The sequence below is a fragment of the Tachypleus tridentatus genome, unplaced genomic scaffold, assembly GCF_004210375.1.
Source record: "Tachypleus tridentatus isolate NWPU-2018 unplaced genomic scaffold, ASM421037v1 Hic_cluster_1, whole genome shotgun sequence".
NCBI lineage: Eukaryota > Metazoa > Arthropoda > Merostomata > Xiphosura > Limulidae > Tachypleus > Tachypleus tridentatus.
In genome coordinates this window covers 24,657,055-24,677,323 of record NW_027467777.1, presented here as the reverse complement: position 1 = coordinate 24,677,323, position 20,269 = coordinate 24,657,055, and the positions used below count along the sequence as shown (strand labels likewise).

General features: G+C 31.2%; 1 protein-coding gene across 1 annotated transcript in view; it reads right to left on the bottom strand.

The window, feature by feature from the left end:
- The window catches only part of LOC143241869 (voltage-dependent calcium channel subunit alpha-2/delta-1-like), a 67,204-nt gene that overhangs the window by 9,513 nt on the left and 37,422 nt on the right, over positions 1-20,269 (bottom strand). The window contains exons 10-14 of the mRNA XM_076485153.1: positions 17,369-17,437; positions 16,714-16,803; positions 11,223-11,342; positions 9,245-9,323; positions 389-438 (exon numbers count right to left, since the gene is read on the bottom strand). Of these exons, the coding sequence (XP_076341268.1) occupies positions 389-438; positions 9,245-9,323; positions 11,223-11,342; positions 16,714-16,803; positions 17,369-17,437 (408 nt within the window). The remainder of the gene's footprint in view (positions 1-388; positions 439-9,244; positions 9,324-11,222; positions 11,343-16,713; positions 16,804-17,368; positions 17,438-20,269) is intronic.

The following is a 20,269-nucleotide window of genomic DNA, read 5'->3' as shown; positions in this document are numbered from 1 at the left end:
GTCAATAATTATTTTTAAGTTCTTAGTTTCCACTACATTCCTTAGTTTCCTTTATTAAAGTAAAAATACAGATGATGTTTAAGAAACATAACTAATATCCATTACAATTATTAAAGCTCCATCTGCAGAAATTACATTATAAGCTGTAAAATATAAATACCAGTTGATATGATGTAGTGGATTTGTTTAAGGCTACAAATCTGAATTCATACACAATAGTAAATTCATTGGTCCTTACTCATTTTTATTGGACCCTTCACCACAACATCATTTATATTTCAATATGACCTTTGTATGATGTCATCATCACAGGGTACACTTAACAACACATAAAATATAAAAATGCCTTTTGGCTGTACAATGGAAATAACATACAAACTCAACAAACCTGAATTTTTGTTCGAATAGCTCCCATAGAGGGAATTGCAGTGAAATATCCTATAGGGATTAAAATGACAACATTATGTAATAATAATGAAGTATTTGATCACAAAGTCATATCAACAGACAACTTTACCTTCTACCTATATTCTAAATGCACATTTGTCTACAGATAACTTTATTTTCTAACAATAAACTAAATGAACATCTATCAAAAGAAAATTTTATCTTCCACTAATATTATAAATACACATCTGTCAAGAAATAATTTTATTTTTCATAAAATTACACACCTGTAAACAGATAATTTGAGCTCGTCCCAATGTTCTAAACACACATCTGTAAACAATTGTATCTTCTAACGATATTCTAAATACATATCTGTCAACAGATTTTATTTTTAACTGAATTACATATATGTAAACAGATAATTTGAGCTTATCCCAATATTCAAAATGCACATCTTTCAACAGACAATTTTTTCTTCTAACAATATTCTAAATACACATCTTTCAATAGACAATTTTATTTTTCATTAAATTACACATCTGCAAACAGATAATGAGTTCATCCCAATGTTTTAAATACACATCTACCAACAGAAAATTTTACCTTCTATGAATATTCTAAATACAGATTTGTCTTCAGACAATTTTATCTTCTAACAATATTCTAAATACAGATTTGTCTACAGACAATTTTATCTTCTAACAATATTCTAAATACACATCTATCAACAGATGTTTTTTCTTGAACCACATAAAAATTTATCTCCCACAATGTTTTAAGTTGAATCTTTCTGACTTTTTAATTTTTATTTTCTGTCTCTTTTATAAGTCTTTGAAGCTTTGCAGTTTCTGGGATTTTGACAGTTTATGCTGTAAAGTTCTGTTTATTTCTTATATAAGAGTGAAGGCCAAAGGACATATAAATTTGCTCCTAAACTAAATAAGTATATGTTGTAGCTAGTTTAAATATAAAATGCAGAACAATAGTTTATATATGATCAACAGAAAACACAAACAGACCAACAGTATTTTGGGTGTTTCAAATTTACAATCTGTTATGACTAGAAAACCCATTTGTAGAGAAAATTATATAAAATGGCTGGTATGTATATAGTGCATTCTCTATCCATACCAGTCATTTCACATAATTATAAATATGGAGAATAAATCGATAGAAAACACAAACAGACCAACAGTACCTTTTTGTGTTTTAACTGTACAAAAAACACAAACACACCAACATTACCTTATGGTGTAATAAATATACAGAATAAATTAACAGAAAACAAAAACAGACCAATAGTAGATTCAATTTTCGAGGTTTAAAGAATAAATCTACAGAAAACACAACAGACCAACAGTATCTTGTGGTGTTGAATATCTACAGAATAAAGCACCAGAAAAACCAAAAAGACCAACAGTACCTTGGGTGTTTTGAATCTACATTATAAATCAACAGAAAACACAAACACACCAACAGTACCTTGGGTGTTTTGAGTCTACATAATAATTCAACAGAAAACACAAACAGACCAACAGTATATTGGGTATTTAAAGTCTACAGAATAAATAAAAAAAAACAGAAACAGACCAACAGTACCTTGACTGTTTTAAATCTAGAGCATATATCAACAGAAAACACAAATAAACCAATAATAACTTGGGTGTAAAAGTCTACACAATAAATAAAAAAAACACAAACACACAAAAAGTACCTTGGCTGTTCAAAATCTACAGAATAAATGAAGAGTTTACACAAACAGACCAATAGTATATTGGGTGTTCAAAACCTACAGAATAAATCAACAGAAAATATAAAGAGACCAATAGTACCTTAACATGTTTCAAATGTAATGAATAAATCAACAGAAAACACAAACAGACCAATAGTATATTGGGTGTTTAAAACCTACAGAATAAATCAACAGAAAATATAAAGAGACCAATAGTACCTTAACATGTTTCAAATGTAATGAATAAATCAACAGAAAACACAAACAGGAAAAAAGTACGTTGAGTGTACAAATACTACAGAATAAATCAACATAAAACATAAACAGGCCAGCAGTACCTTGTGGTATTAAACATCTACAGATAAAGCAAGAGCAAACACAAACAGACCAACAACATATTGGGTGTTCAAAATCTACAGAACAAATCAATAGAAAACATAAAGAGACCAAGAGTACCTTGGGGTGTTTTAAATCTAAGGAATAAATCAATAGAAAACACAAAAAGACCAACAGAACATTGGGTATTCAAATTCTACCAAATAAATCAACAGAAAATAGAAACAGTACAACAGTATCTTGTAGTGTTGAACATCTACAATGTAAAGGGAGAGAAAACACAGAAAGGTCAACAGTACATAACAAATCAACAGAAAATAGAGACAGTACAACAGTACCTTGTAGTGTTGAACATCTACAGTGTAAAGGAAGAGAAAACACAGAAAGGCCAACAGTACATAATAAATCAACAGAAAATAGAAACAGTACAACATTACCTTGTAGTGTTGAACATCTACAGTGTAAAGAAAGAGAAAACACAGAAAGGCCAACAGTACATAATAAATCAGTAGAAAATAGAAACAGTACAACAGTACCTTGTAGTGTTGAACATCTACAGTGTAAAGGAAGAGAAAACACAGAAAGGCCAACAGTACATAATAAATCAACAGAAAATAGAAACAGTACAACAGTATCTTGTAGTGTTGAACATCTACAGTGTAAAGGAAGAGAAAACACAGAACAGCCAACAGTACATAATAAATCAACAGAAAATAGAAACAGTACAACAGTATCTTGTAGTGTTGAACATCTACAGTGTAAAGGAAGAGAAAACACAGAAAGGCCAACAGAACATAATAAATCAACAGAAAATAGAAACAGTACAACAGTACCTTGTAGTGTTGAACATCTATGGTGTAAAGGAAGAGAAAACACAGAAAGGCCAAGAGTACATAATAAATCAACAGAAAATAGAAACAGTACAACATTACCTTGTAGTGTTGAACATCTTCAGTGTAAAGGAAGAGAAAACACAGAAAGGCCAACAGTACATAATAAATCAACAGAAAATAGAGACAGTACAACAGTACCTTGTAGTGTTGAACACCTACAGTGTAAAGGAAGAGAAAACACAGAAAGGCCAACAATACAGAATAAATCAACAGAAAATAGAAACAGTACAACAGTACCTTGTAGTGTTGAACATCTACAGTGTAAAGGAAGAGAAAACACAGAAAGGAAAACAGAACATAATAAATCAACAGAAAACAGAAACAGTACAACAGTACCTTGTAGTGTTGAACATCTAGAGTGTAAAGGAAGAGAAAACACAGAAAGGCCAACAGTACATAATAAATCAACAGAAAATAGAAACAGTACAACAGTATCTTGTAGTGTTGAACATCTACAGTGTAAAGGAAGAGAAAACACAGAAAGGCCAACAGTACATAATAAATCAACAGAAAATAGAGACAGTACAACAGTACCTTGTAGTGTTGAACACCTACAGTGTAAAGGAAGAGAAAACACAGAAAGGCCAACAATACATAATAAATCAACAGAAAATAGAAACAGTACAACAGTACCTTGTAGTGTTGAACATCTACAGTGTAAAGGAAGAGAAAACACAGAAAGGAAAACAGAACATAATAAATCAACAGAAAACAGAAACAGTACAACAGCACCTTGTAGTGTTGAACATCTAGAGTGTAAAGGAAGAGAAAACACAGAAAGGCCAACAGTACATAATAAATCAGTAGAAAATAGAAACAGTACAACAGTACCTTGTAGTGTTGAACATCTACAGTGTAAAGGAAGAGAAAACACAGAAAGGCCAACAGTACATAATAAATCAGTAGAAAATAGAAACAGTACAACAGTACCTTGTAGTGTTGAACATCTACAGTGTAAAGGAAGAGAAAACACAGAAAGGCCAACAGAACATAATAAATCAACAAAAAATAGAAACAGTACAACAGTATCTTGTAGTGTTGAACATCTACAGTGTAAAGGAAGAGAAAACACAGAAAGGAAAACAGAACATAATAAATCAACAGAAGACAGAAACAGTACAACAGTACCTTGTAGTGTTGAACATCTAGAGTGTAAAGGAAGAGAAAACACAGAAAGGCCAACAGTACATAATAAATCAACAGAAAATAGAAACAGTACAACAGTATCTTGTAGTGTTGAACATCTACAGTGTAAAGGAAGAGAAAACACAGAAAGGCCAACAGTACATAATAAATCAACAGAAAATACAAACAGTACAACAGTACCTTGTAGTGTTGAACATCTACAGTGTAAGGGAAGAGAAAACACAGAAAGGCCAACAGTACATAATAAATCAGTAGAAAATGGAAACAGTACAACAGTACCTTGTAGTGTTGAACATCTACAGTGTAAAGGAAGAGAAAACACAGAAAGGCCAACAATACATAATAAATCAACAGAAAATAGAAACAGTACAACAGTACCTTGTAGTGTTGAACATCTACAGTGTAAAGGAAGAGAAAACACAGAAAGGAAAACAGAACATAATAAATCAACAGAAAACAGAAACAGTACAACAGCACCTTGTAGTGTTGAACATCTAGAGTGTAAAGGAAGAGAAAACACAGAAAGGCCAACAGTACATAATAAATCAGTAGAAAATAGAAACAGTACAACAGTACCTTGTAGTGTTGAACATCTACAGTGTAAAGGAAGAGAAAACACAGAAAGGCCAACAGAACATAATAAATCAACAGAAAATAGAAACAGTACAACAGTACCTTGTAGTGTTGAACATCTACAGTGTAAAGGAAGAGAAAACACAGAAAGGAAAACAGAACATAATAAATCAACAGAAGACAGAAACAGTACAACAGTACCTTGTAGTGTTGAACATCTAGAGTGTAAAGGAAGAGAAAACACAGAAAGGCCAACAGTACATAATAAATCAACAGAAAATAGAAACAGTACAACAGTATCTTGTAGTGTTGAACATCTACAGTGTAAAGGAAGAGAAAACACAGAAAGGCCAACAGTACATAATAAATCAACAGAAAATACAAACAGTACAACAGTACCTTGTAGTGTTGAACATCTACAGTGTAAGGGAAGAGAAAACACAGAAAGGCCAACAGTACATAATAAATCAGTAGAAAATGGAAACAGTACAACAGTACCTTGTAGTGTTGAACATCTACAGTGTAAAGGAAGAGAAAACACAGAAAGGCCAACAGTACATAATAAATCAGTAGAAAATAGAAACAGTACAACAGTACCTTGTAGTGTTGAACATCTACAGTGTAAAGGAAGAGAAAACACAGAAAGGCCAACAGAACATAATAAATCAACAGAAAATAGAAACAGTATAACAGTACCTTGTAGTGTTGAACATCTACAGTGTAAAGGAAGAGAAAACACAGAAAGGCCAACAGTACATAATAAATCAACAGAAAATAGAAACAGTACAACAGTACCTTGTGGTGTTGAACATCTACAGTGTAAAGGAAGAGAAAACACAGAAAGGCCAACAGTACATAATAAATCAACAGAAAATAGAAACAGTACAACAGTACCTTGTAGTGTTGAACATCTACAGTTTAAAGGAAGAGAAAACACAGAAAGGCCAACAGAACATAATAAATCAGTAGAAAACAAAAACAGTCCAATAGAACTTTGTGGCATTTTAAATCTAAAGAATAAATCAACAGAAAACAAAAAATGACCAACAGTACCTTGTGGTGTTTTAAATCTAAGGAATAAATCAACAGAAAAGAAAAACAGACCAATAGTACACCTTGTGGTGGTTTAAACCTAAAGAATAAATCAACAGAAAACACAAACAGACCAATTGCACACCTTGTGGTGGTTTAAACCTAAAGAATAAATCAACAGAAAACACAAACAGACCAACAGTACCTTGTGGTGTTTTAAATCTAGAAAATAAATCAACAGAAAACACAAACAGACAAACACTACATTGGATGTTGAAAGTCTACAGAATAAATCAACAGAAAACACAAACAGAACAACAGTACCTTAGATGTTGCACATTTACAGAATAAAGCAAGAGAAAAGAAAAACAGACCAACAGTACCTTGTGGTGTTTTAAATCTACCATAAACACAAAACAGTACCTTGGGTGTTTTAAATCTAGAGAATAAATCAACAGAAAACACAAAGAAACCAACAATAACTTGGGTGTAAAAGTCTACAGAATAAATAAAAAAAAACAGACCAAAAATCCCTTGGGTGTTCAAAATATACAGAATAAATCAACAGGAAACACTATCTTAGGGGGTTCCAAATCTACAAAATAAATGAACAAAAAACACAAACAGGAAAACAGTACCTTGGGTTTACAAAATCTATAGAATAAATCAACATAAAACATTAAGGAACCAATATTACCGTGTGGTATTAAACATCTACAGAATAAAGCAACAGAAAACACAAAAAGACCAAGAGTACCTTGGGGTGTTTTAAATCTAATGAATAATCCAACAGAAAGCACAAACAAACCAACATTACCTTGGATGTTCAAAGTCTACAGAGTAAATCAACAAAAAACACAAACAAACCAACAGTACCTTGGATGTTCAAAGTCTACAGAATAAATCAACAGAAAACACAAACAGACCAACAGTACCTTGTGGTGTTGAACATCTACAAAATAATGCAACAGAAAACGCAAACAAACAAACAGTACCTCTTGATGTTATAAATCTACAGAAAACACAAAATGACCAACAGTAACTCATGGTGTTTTAAATCTACAGAGTAAATCAAGAGAAAACAAAAAAACAAACACTACCTTGAGATGTTTTAAATGTACAAGAAACATAAACAGACCAACAGTACCTTGGGTGTTTTGAATCAACATAATAAGTCAACAAAAATAAAAACGGACCAACAGTACTTTGTGGTGCTTTCAATCTAATGAATAAATCAACAGAAAACATAAAATGACCAACAGTACCTTGTGGTGTTTTAAATCTAGAAAATAAATCAGCAAAAAACAAAAACAGACCAACAGTACCTTGTGGTGGCTTAAACCTACAAAATAAATCAACAGAAAACACAAACAGACCAACAGTACCTGGTAGTGTTTTAAATCTACAAAATAAACCAAAATAAAACTCAAAGAGATCAACAGTACCTTGGGTGTCCAAAATGTACATAAAACACAAAAAGACCAATAGTGCCTTTGATATTCAAAATCTACAGAAAACATAAACAGACCAACATTATCTCAGGAATTTAAAACCTACAGAATAAATCAGGAAGGAAATCAAATAGACCAACAGTACATTTGATGTTCAAAATCTACAGAAAACACAAATAGAACAACAGTATGTTGAGTGTCCAAAGTCTACAGAATAAATCAACAGAAAACAAAAAACGACCAACAGTACCTTGTGGTGTTTTAAATCTAGAAAATAAATCAACAGAAAAGAAAAACAGACCAATAGTACACCTTGTGGTGGTTTAAACCTATGGAATAGGTCAACAGAAAACATAAACAGACCAACAGTACCTTGTGGTGTTGAACATCTACAGAATAATGCAACAGAAAATGCAAACAGTCAAACAGTACCTCTTGCTGTTATAAATCTACAGAAAACACAAAATGATCAACAGTAACTCATGGTGTTTTAAATCTACAGAATAAATCAACAGAAAACACAAACAGAACAACAGTACCTTGTGGTGTTTTAAATCTACCAAAAACACAAACAGACCAACAGTACCGTGGGTGTTTTAAATCTACAGAAAACCCAAATAGACTAACAGTACCTTGGGTGTTTATAGTCTACAGAATAAATCAACAGAAAACACAAACAGAGCAGCAGTACCTAGTGGTGTTTTAAATGTAAAGAATAAATCAACAAAAAAGATAAACAGACCAACAGTACCTTGTAGTGTTTTAAAGCTACAAAATAAATCAACAGAAAACACAGAGGCCAACAGTTCTTTGGGTGTTTGAAATCAACAAGAGAAAAAAAAAGTGGATAAACACAAAATTCCACCAGAGTTAGCTTTCACTGGCTTTATGGAATGAAAGTCAAGTAAAGGTGATTATGTTGTATCAAGTGTGAGAAGGGATAACAAGATGTTATTAAGATTAGGCACTGTTAATACACAACCAAGAAATTCCAAGCTTTTTGAGGGTTAAATGTTAGTGGTTATTTTTGTTATTAAGACCATGTGTATTATCAACTTCAAAATAAAACTGAAAGATTTTAAAAAGTGCAGTTACATTTGGGTGTTAAAACCTGCTTTAAGAATTTAAAAAAACATGATTCTAAAGGCTTTACAATTTACATTTGAAGAAATGAAATAATTAGTACAACCTTTCTGTTTTGTTGTTTTGTGTTATAGGTTTTGTACTTTATATAACAGAATAAGTATTAATACCAGGGAGTGAGGATTAGGAGCACATGTCCCCTCTAACGATTTTGACTTAGTAGAATAGTTCCCCTTTTAATGAGGAAGAGAATCCTGCATATAACAATAATGGAAAGTTGCTGTTTCAATGTCCCATTTAATTGTTTTCTTGCCACGACAAACTATCACAACGTTTAACAAATGACTCTTTTTTTAACATTTCTGGCTTAAAGAAAATAATATGAAATAATATTTGCAGAAAATATTTAAATTTGAAAAAAAATTAAAGGATGAACTCAGATTTATTGAATGTTTAACACAAAGAAATGTAATTTATGGGAAAAGATAAAAACATAATTATACTGATAAATAAATGAAGTTGTAAAGATGACACTGTAGTACTGTGTAAAAATGCTTTATAATACATAATGCAATGTCCGCTGCCTTTAGTTTATTTATTCAACTTACCTTTGTTGGCACAAGCTATGTCTTTTAGTGTAGCATAAGGAAGGATATGAGGACCCACAGCATACAGAAATATTCGAACCTTTAATAAAATAGTAAAATTATATTACCAATTTTCTTATCAAATAAAAGAAAATTTAAAGCATATTAATACATTAATCCACATTTAAAGTTATTAATACCTAAAATATGTTTCTTAACCCTCTTACTATGAGTAGGTCAAAGTGTACACATCATGAACTTTAATAGAGTTCCATTCAAGATTTAATTAAAATATTTTATTATTAGTATATATGAATAAACTTGACATGTAAACATAGCTAAGAAATCAAGTTTTAATGTTAGTTACTCTTAGGCTTCAGTTTATATACCAATAAATTCTCCTTGATACAGAGGCTTTCTTCATCATTGACCTTAGTCACAGTCTTAAGCAAATTATGGAAGGTCCCATTCACCTAGGACATGTATAAGTTTATTACACTTAAACAGCAATCTTATGTTACTAAGTTCTTTTAGAATTATACATTCTAATTTGCTTAAGAGATTGGTTAGGGTTAATAATGAACAAAGTCTCAGCATCAAAAAAAGTTTACTGATCCAAGACCCATATTCATGCTTCTATTTTAGCTTTTGTTTACAGTCATAAACTAAAAAATTAGACCCACTTGCCACATTCACTCTTCCACAAGTTGCCAATAATTTTCTCTGGTTTTTCATATTATATAATTTATAACAGACAGAAAGGCAACCTATTAATATATTAAATGATGTATATAGCTGTATTGTTTCTAATACAGAACACTGTCAGTTCTATCTTCAAATAAAGCAGCTAAATAAATTATTTTAAGTCTATTTTGCAACAGTTAAATTATCATAGTTAGAGGATATCATTTACTTTATGTGTGTTATATTCAGTGTTCTCAGATGGATTATTCAAGTAAACAAAAATTTAGTGCACTTAAAATTACTCTGTAATCAGCTGCAAAAAACAAGTAAAAATGTAAGAAATATAATTATTGTTTTTATTTTTATTTACTGTTATAAAACGTACATTACTGATATCATATGTACACGTGTCTGAAGATGAAACTGTTACCTACTTTATAAAACATACATTACTGATATCATATGTACACGTGTCTGAACATGAAACTGTTACCTACTGTATAAAACATACATTACTGATATCATATGTACACGTGTCTGAAGATGAAACTGTTACCTACTTTATAAAACATACATTACTGATGTCATATGTACAAGATGAAACTGTTACTGAAGATGAAACTGTTACCTACTTTATAAAACGTGCATTACTGATATCACATGTACTGATATCGTGTCTGAAGATGAAACTGTTACCTACTTTATAAAACGTACATTACTGATATCACATGTACACGTGTCTGAAGATGAAACTGTTACCCTACTTTATTAAACATACATTACTGATATCATATGTACACGTGTCTGAAGATGAAACTGTTACCTACTTTATAAAACGTACATTACTGATAGCATATGTACACATGTCTGAAGATGAAACTGTTACCCTACTTTATAAAATGTACATTACTGACGTCACATGCACACAAATGTCTGAAGATGTAACTGTTACCTAGTTTATAAAATGTACATTACTGACGTCACATGCACACAAATGTCTGAAGATGTAACTGTTACCTAGTTTATAAAATGTACATTACTGACGTCACATGCACACAAATGTATGAAGATGTAACTGTTACATAGTTTATAAAATGTACATTACTAATGTCACATGTACACAAATGTCTGAAGATTGAACTGTAACCTAGTTTATAAAATGTACATTACTGATGTCACATGTACACAAATGTCTGAAGATGAAATTGTATCCTAGTTTATAAAATGTACATTACTGATATCACATGTACACAAATGTCTGAAGATGAAACTGTTACCCTACTTTATACCTTTAAACACATTCTATTAGTTTCACCTTTTTCTTCTTGTTCCATTTTTTAATAACATCCCAAGCCTCCTCGGTGCCTCCATCAGTAAATACCATTATCACCTGGTGACACTCTGCCCCTTCCCATTCATCCTTATTTTCCTGAAACTGAAAACAACAACAACTAATAATGTTTAGAGTACTAAAAACAAACTTGTTCACTAGTTTTATGAAGAAATAAACCCATAATATACTCTAACTTGTTCCTCTATTTTTCTAAATTTCAGGAAAAAATAAAAGCCATCACCAATTGTGCAAAGATTTTCATTAAGTTGATAAAAATAATAAAAAAACATTACAAATTATACCCAGTTTTTAACAGTTTATGAAAAAACAACAAACCTATTAATAATTACTAAGGAAATCACCTTGTACTCAGGCTAATAAGGAAATCACCTTGTACTCAGGCTAGTAAGGAAATCACCTTGTATTCAGGCTAGTAAGGAAATCACATTGTACTCAGGCTAGTAAGGAAATCACCTTGTACTCAGACGAGTTAGGAAATCACCTTGTACACAGGCTAGTAAGGAAATCACCTTGTACTCAGGCTAGTAAGGAAATCACCTTGTATTCAGGCTAGTAAGGAAATCACCTTGTACTCAGACGAGTTAGGAAATCACCTTGTACTCAGACGAGTTAGGAAATCACCTTGTACACAGGCTAGTAAGGAAATCACCTTGTACTCAGGCTAGTAAGGAAATCACCTTGTATTCAGGCTAGTAAGGAAATCACCTTGTACTCAGGCTAGTAAGGAAATCACCTTGTGCTCAGACTAGTAAGGAAATCACCTTGTACTCAGGCGAGTAAGGAAACAAACTTGATATTTTCACAAACAAATCTTTTGTAAAAAAAATAATTTAAAAATTTGATTTTCTGTGTACAAAATACTTGTATGTGTAATAAAAAGGTTACCAGTGAAGATACACATGTTGTTTACAAAATTATGGTGTAAATACTTAACATGTGCAAATGTGTAAACAAACTTGTGTGTATTTTATAGACCCCAAAAGGTTTAAAAAATCCTGAAAGAGAGAATGTTACAGGTACGTGTGGCAAGCAATATCTAATTTTCTACCTGATAGCTTGATAACCAAACAAGATTGAAGGCTATACCATTATTGTTTGTCTGAGAAATGACGATTTCATAGTAAGTTATATTAAATTTTGTACTTGATGGTGAGGAGAAGATGTTTAGAATTTTATTTCTGAACTACTATATACTTTCAAGCTAATACTGAGCATGTACTGAAACTATCCTAACTAAAATTGAGGAAACTGAAAAAAATACAAACTGTGGGAAATGACAGCAGGACTTCAAAGCTTAAGGTTTTATGTGTAAGGAAGGCATAAGCTAAGATAAACAATGAGAATCAGGAAGTTAGAAAGGGTATTATCAGGGTTAAAAGTAGTGAACTTAATTGTAAAAATGCTATGCTGTTGACACTTATGTGGATGAAGAACTATTGGAAAGAAGGATATGTATTACGGTGTTATAGTTATAAGTGATTCCAGTATGTTAACAGAATAGTCCATGCAGTACAAAGAGAAACCTTGAACACAGGTTGAAGACAGAGACATAATAAAGAGTACTAGTAACAATATAGTTTTGGTTGTGCATGATACAGGGAAGAGTAATTAACAAGTACAATGGGTTGATAAAAGCATTTAAATACAAAGGTCATAAATTAATTGTGTCAGGAATACACCCAAGAATTAATTGTAAATATGAAATTTTCAGTGGGTTATTAAGGCTAAATATTTAGCTGAAATTAATATGTAAGGATGAGCAGGTTAACTGCTTGGATTTGTGAGTTCAGTGGGAATTTGTTTGAAATGGATGGTTTACATTTAAATAGGAAAGGATCTGGTATGTTTGCAAGGGCTATTAACTCAGTTGTAAGGAAAGTTTTGAACTTGGACTAGATAGTGGTAAGGCCAAAAATAAACTAAATGAAAGACAACATATATATAGGAAGGTCTAACACAGGAAATCAGTAAAAAGTAATTGTTACTATCATAATGCTAGAAGTGTATAAAACACAAATAGATGAATTTAGGGCACTAGTAAGAATAGAAGATTTTTATAACAGAAATTTATTTGAAATATACATTTATAGATTATTTAATAAGGACAAAGTAGTAAAGAGATGGGGAGGAGTGGCTCTGTATATAAAGTGTGAGTTACATCAAATTGAAGTTGAGAATATTAAGAATAATAGTAAGGAATACAAATGTATTTGGTTTCTGTTAATGGATAACAAGGGAAGAATTTGCTCTTAGTAGGAATTTGTTATACCAGTTGAAACTGATGAAATTAATGGGAGTAAGATTTCATCTGTTAATAAAGTCATAATTGTGGGTGATTCTAACTTCAGACATTGATTAGGAAATTTTACAGTAAAGCCATGAGGAAGGAAGGTTTCTGGAAACAGTGCAAGATGGATTTCTTCACCAACTGGAAATAATACAATTTTAAATTCATTGTTAACTTTTAATATAGAAATAGTTGCTGTATTAGGTTTGATGTTTTGCTGTGTATGGAAAACAGGAATAATGATATTTTGATTCCAAATTTCAAAAAAGCAAACTTGGAAAGGATGCAGCAAGAATTACCTGTTGTAAATTTGGCTGCTGAGTTATTTGGAGACACTGAGCAAATATGAAAAATATTTCAATATTCAAAACAAATATATTCCTTACAAAAAGAATATGGTGGCTGTAATTAAATAACCAAATTGGTTCACAAAGAGTATAAGAGATAAAATTAAAGAAAATCATCACAAATTTATGAGATTTAGATTGAATGGTATTATGGGAGATTTGAAAACAATTATAGAAGATCAGTAAAGTTGGTCAAACAGTAAATTAAAATATCACAAAGGATGTGTGTGAGAAAAGGTTGAATGAAGACATAAAAAGGATGAGTAACAATTTTTTTAAAATGTTAGAATGTGGACAGATGGTAAAGGAAGGCTTCTGTCTGATGGCTGGGTTATTAAATTATGCTTTCTCTTCAGTTTTTGCTAATACGTCCTAAGCAGTGTTCCTCATCTTGAACAATCGACAGATGAAAACAAAGTTGAACAAGACGACTGCATAAATTCTGAGCTGGTTAAAATAAAACTGGAAAGTTAAAGTATTGTTAAGGTTCTTGTACCACATAATACATCCCTGAGGGTTTTAAAAGATTGGAAGCCACAATTTATATGCAAAAACGGCTCGTTTGGGTTGAGAAAATATTTTACATAGAAGAGCGAACAACGTTTCGACCTTCTTCGGTCATCCATGAAGGAATGGTCAATAAATTACTTAAATTTACTAATGATATTAAGGCCTTGGGTGTTTCTAGTTATGAAGAGGATGCTGTTGATTTACAAGTAGATTTATGTTGTTTATTTAATTGGGTAAATAAATAGAAGATGGGTTTTACTTATAAATGTAAAATAATGTATGTGGGTTATCATATATTGAATTATTAGTGTAATTTTCATGAGGAAAACCTTAACAGTGTCATGAAAGGAGATCTTGGTGTTATAGTTGATCAGTCTCTATAGCCACATAAGTATTCTGCAGTTACTAGTGGTAAGGTAAACAGGATTTTATGGTGTATCTACAGAAATACTGAATATAAATGTAAAGAGGTTATAAGTTCGTTGTATAGGTCACTGGTTAGGCTGCATTTAGAGTATTGTTTTCAGTCTTGGACTCCTTAACTCTAGAAAGACACTGAATTGTTGGAAATGGTTCAGAAGAGGGTTACTAAAATGGAACCTGGGATGCAAGGGTTGTCAAATGAAGAGAAATTATGATAATTAAAATTATTTAGTTGGAGGGGATTTGATTGAAGTGTTTAAGGTTGTAAAAATAATTGGTAATATTGATGCATCATCATTTTTCATACTTAACAGCAAGAATTATAGAACTAGAGAACACAAAGATTTAAGCAATGTAGAAGCTGTCTTAGGCTAAGACAATTTTATTTTTTAAATAGGGTTGTTGGTCTATGGAATGGGTTCCCCTCAGATGTTGTTTTTTAAATCTAGTTATTTAATAGTTTTAGTTTGGCTTAGAGGATGGGATAGCCAAGATGGGCCAACAGCTCCCTTGTTATCCCTGAACATTATGTTATGTTAATAGAGAATGTATGTCACATTTCTCACATTAGGGATAGTTCATGATTTTTTAAATATGACCTTATAAAATTAAGAACTTACAACTTGTATAGTATTAAAATATGCGTTATTAGCTACAATTGTGTGCTATACTACGTGTGTAACGTGAAGTAGTTTGATCAAAACTTGAATGTAAGTCAATAAACCTCCTGACTTGTGCAGTAAATGATGGCTGGGGATAAGAGGGTTAAGTTACTGGGAGGTAAAACCAGTAGAGTCTGTACACTAAAGCAATGTACTATAATTCTAATAATATCCCAAGGAATAAACCTGTAGATTTTAAAAAGGTTTTGGTTCTCTGAAACCTCTAAACCTATTACTGGTGTTTTTGAAGAACTGAATGAATTTTGTGTTCAATTTGTGAAACTTTAAACAGGAAGAATTAGAGTAGGTTATGAGCTTTATCTGTAAAATATTGTAACCATGAACAAATTCTATTGTATTAGATAAGCTATCAATGAGAAAAATAAACACATAACTTGTGGTTTCATAAAGTTCATGAGAAAGAACAAACCAATAACCCAGGGTACCTGGTTGTATAACGTTCATGAATACAATAGCAACTCACAATGACAAAAATTATCATAAGAGGATGCCAACACATTTGCAAACAAGTCTAATAGCAACATTTATCTATAAAAAGCTGCCAATACATTCACAAACAAGTCTAATAGAAACATTTATCTATAAAAGGCTGCCAACACCTGCAAAGATAAGTCTAATAGCAATATTTGTCCATAAAAATCTAGCTACGCTTCTGTGAGCAAGGCTAATGGTAATATTTGTCTATAGGAGGTTGGTGGAACCTCCACAAAGGGGAGGACTTCTGTCCAAATTTTAGTTACTATAAGCATTCAATAAACATTACACACTTTCCAAAAAATACTTTAAAAATACATCATAATAAAAATGTACCCAGGAATTCTCCAAGTATACAAACATTATTTTGCAAGCTTGTGGCTGTCATCATGACTAGTTTAACTATGGAAAGAAAGACAAGAATAGAAATTGTGTCAGCTGAGAAAACAGTTTTAATCTTGAAGTATGTGGATAGTTATTATGTGATAGGAAGTACACAGTTAGTTAGAACTGAAAGCCTGCTATACTTAGAGCTACAAATTAACCTAGAGGCTGCTATAATTAAAGCTACAATGTAACCAAAAGTTTGTTATTACAGTTACAAAGCAACTAAAATCTTGCTCTATAAACATGTAGAGAATTCCTGGAGACATTTTTTAAATTTATACATTAGTCCAAGTTATGGATCTCAAACAACATAAATGTAATAGGTGAACAGCCACAATCACCTTCTTTAGTTCTTTAAAAGCAAATTCCAGACCAATAGATAAACTGGCCATGTCTCCATCTTTTAATGCATCAATACCGTTGAAAAACACCTAAAAAGAGAACTGATTCATTGATAGAACTGTAGATGGTCAATACATTTTAAATAATCCAGAAGACAGATACAGCTATTAACTAACACACAAGTCAAATAATTACATTCCTTAAACAGTTTATAAAACATGGTGTTGAAACCCAACGACAAATATTCACAATACTGCTTAATAAAATAGATGCAATCATTTAAGTTTCTTGTAAATTACGCACAACAGAATTCTGAGAATCTCATCTAGTGGGTTAAAACTTAATAAAGTAAGGTAATAAGTGTTAAACTTAATAAATTATTCTATGTATAATTAAGCAGATGATTTCAACTACAGTCAGTTTGAGTAGTAAGTTACCTGGAAAATTCCTTTTTACAGTACTTTGACAAAAATAAAATGAAATGAATACACTTACTATTATGAAGTTACTTTACACACGTTATTGTCTGTAGTTAACACATGCAGACTACACTTATTTCATATACCACACCAAACCACTGGTATCATAGACTCTAAACTCTTTTATCATCAATAAACATCTTGATAATTCTCTATAAACCAATAAACAGATTACCCTTTTGTTTCTTCGATTAGCTTGGACAAATGTTTTGAAACAGGTCACCCAACCAGCCTCCTCACTAAACTAGTAATAAAAGATAACAAAATTATAGTTACTGAGAAACCATAGCACATGGAACAAACTGTCAAAAGTCTTGGTATTAGATAAACTACTTTAAAAACATTCACTTTAGTCTTAATATCTTCAAAGGAAAACATGGAACTGGATGATCAACAAATAGGTGTAAACTATTTTCTTTAAAATCAAATTTCTAACAATTTGTTTTATTTACTGTGTATAAATCTAGTTTGTTCTATTTACTGAATACAACACTAGCTTGTTCTACTTACTGCATACAAACTAGATTCTATAATATCAAGATTTCTGACAGTTTGATCTGTTTACTGTGTGCAAACTAGTTTCTATAATATTAAGATTTCTGACAGTTTGTTCTACTTATTATGTAAAAACTAGTTTCTATAATATCAAGATTTCTGACAGTTTGTTCTACTTATTATGTAAAAACTAGTTTCTATAATATCAAGATTTCTCACAGTTTGATCTGTTTACTGTATATAAACTAGTTTCTATAATATTAAGATTTCTGACAGTTTGTTCTATTTACAGTGTACAAACTAGATTCTATAATATCAAGATTTCTGGCAGTTTGATCTGTTTACTGTATACAAACTAGTTTCTATAATATTAAGATTTCTGGCAGTTTGTTCTACTTATTATGTAAAAACTAGTTTCTATAATATCAAGATTTCTGACAGTTTGATCTGTTTACTGTATACAAACGAGTTTCTATAGTATTAAGATATCTGACAGTTTGTTCTGTTTACAGTGTACAAACTAGTTTCTATAATATCAAGATTTCTCACAGTTTGATCTGTTTACAGTGTACAACTAGTTTCTATAATATCAAGATTTCTGACAGTTTCTTCTATTTACCGTGTACAAACTACTTTCTATAATATATAGATTTCTCACACTTTCTTCTACTTACTGTTTACAAACTAGTTTCTATACTATCAAGATTTCTCACAGTGTGTTCCATTTACTGTGTACAAAGTAGTTTCTATAATATTAAGTTTTCTGACAGTTTGTTCTGTTTACAATGTACAAACTAGATTCTATAATATCAAGAATTCTGGCAGTTTGATCTGTTTACTGTGTGCAAACTAGTTTCCATAATATTGAGATTTCTGACAGTTTGTTCTACTTATTATGTAAAAACTAGTTTCTATAATATCAAGATTTCTGACAGTTTGATCTGTTTACTGTGTACAAACTAGTTTCTATAGTATTAAAATATCTGACAGTTTGTTCTGTTTACAGTGTACAAACTAGTTTTTATAATACCAAGATTTCTCACAGTTTGATCTGTTTACTGTATACAAACTAGTTTCTATAATATTAAGATTTCTGACAGTTTGTTCTGTTTACAGTGTACAAACTAGTTTCTATAATATCAAGATTTCTGACAGTTTCTTCTACTTACTGTGTACAAACTAGTTTCTATAATATAAAAATTTCTCACAGTTTGTTCCATTTACTGTGTACAAAGTAGTTTCTCTAATATCAAGATTTCTCACAGATTGTTCAATTTACTGTGCACAAAGTAGTTTCTATAATATATGGATTTCTCACAGCTTCTTCTATTTACTGTGTACAAACTAGTTTGTTCTATTTACTGTGCACAAACTAGTTTCTATAATATCAAGATTTCCACCAGTTTGTTCCATTTACTGTGTACAAAGTAGTTTCTATAATAATCTGTGACGATGAGAGAACCCACTTGTAGAGACAATTATATATTTAAAAATGGCTGGTATGGGTAGACAAAGCACAAGTAGAGGAGCGAACAACATTTCAACCTTCTTCGGTCATCGTCAGGTTCACAAAGAAAGACTGCTAGCTGACCATATGTTTGAAGGTGGTTGTGTAATTGAGTGTAGGAATGTAGAGGGCATGCCTAGATGTTGGATATCTTTACGATCGTATGAGTGTGTACTGTTAATAGTGGTGTACTGCATATTAGTTTGGACATAATGGTTTCATAGATAAGTACAAATACATTTCTATAATATCAAGATTTCTGACAGTTTATTCCATTCACTATGTGCAAACTAGTTTCTATAATATTAAGATTTCTGGCAGCTGTTCTGTTTACTGTGTGCAAACTAGTTTCTATAATATCAAGATTTCTCACAGTTTGTTCCATTTACAGTGTACAAACTAGTTTCTATAATATCAAGATTTCTGACAGTTTGTTCCATTTACAGTATACAAACTAGTTTCTATAATATCAAGCTTTCTCACAGTTTGTTCTATTTACTGTGTACAAACTAGGTTCTAAAATACCAATATTTCTCACAGTTTGTTCCATTTACAGTGTACAAACTAGTTTCTATAATACCAAGATTTCTGACAGTTTGTTCTATTTACTGTGTACAAACTAGGTTCTATAATATCAATCTTTCTCACAGTTTGTTCCATTTACAGTGTACAAACTAGTTTCTATAATATCAAGATTTCTCACAGTTTGTTCTATTTACTGTGTAGAAACCAGTTTCTATAATATCAAGCTTTCTCACAGTTTGTTCCATTTACAGTGTACAAACTAGTTTCTATAATACCAAGATTTCTGACAGTTTGTTCTATTTACTGCATACAAACTAGGTTCTATAATACCAAGATTTCTGACAGTGTGTTCCATTTACAGTGTACAAACTAGTTTCTATAATATCAAGCTTTCTCACAGTTTGTTCCACTTACAGTGTACAAACTAGTTTCTATAGTATAAAGATATCTGACAGTCTGTTCCATTTACTGCATACAAACTAGGTTCTATAATACCAAGATTTCTGGCAGTTTGTTCCATTTACAGTGTACAAACTAGGTTCTATAATA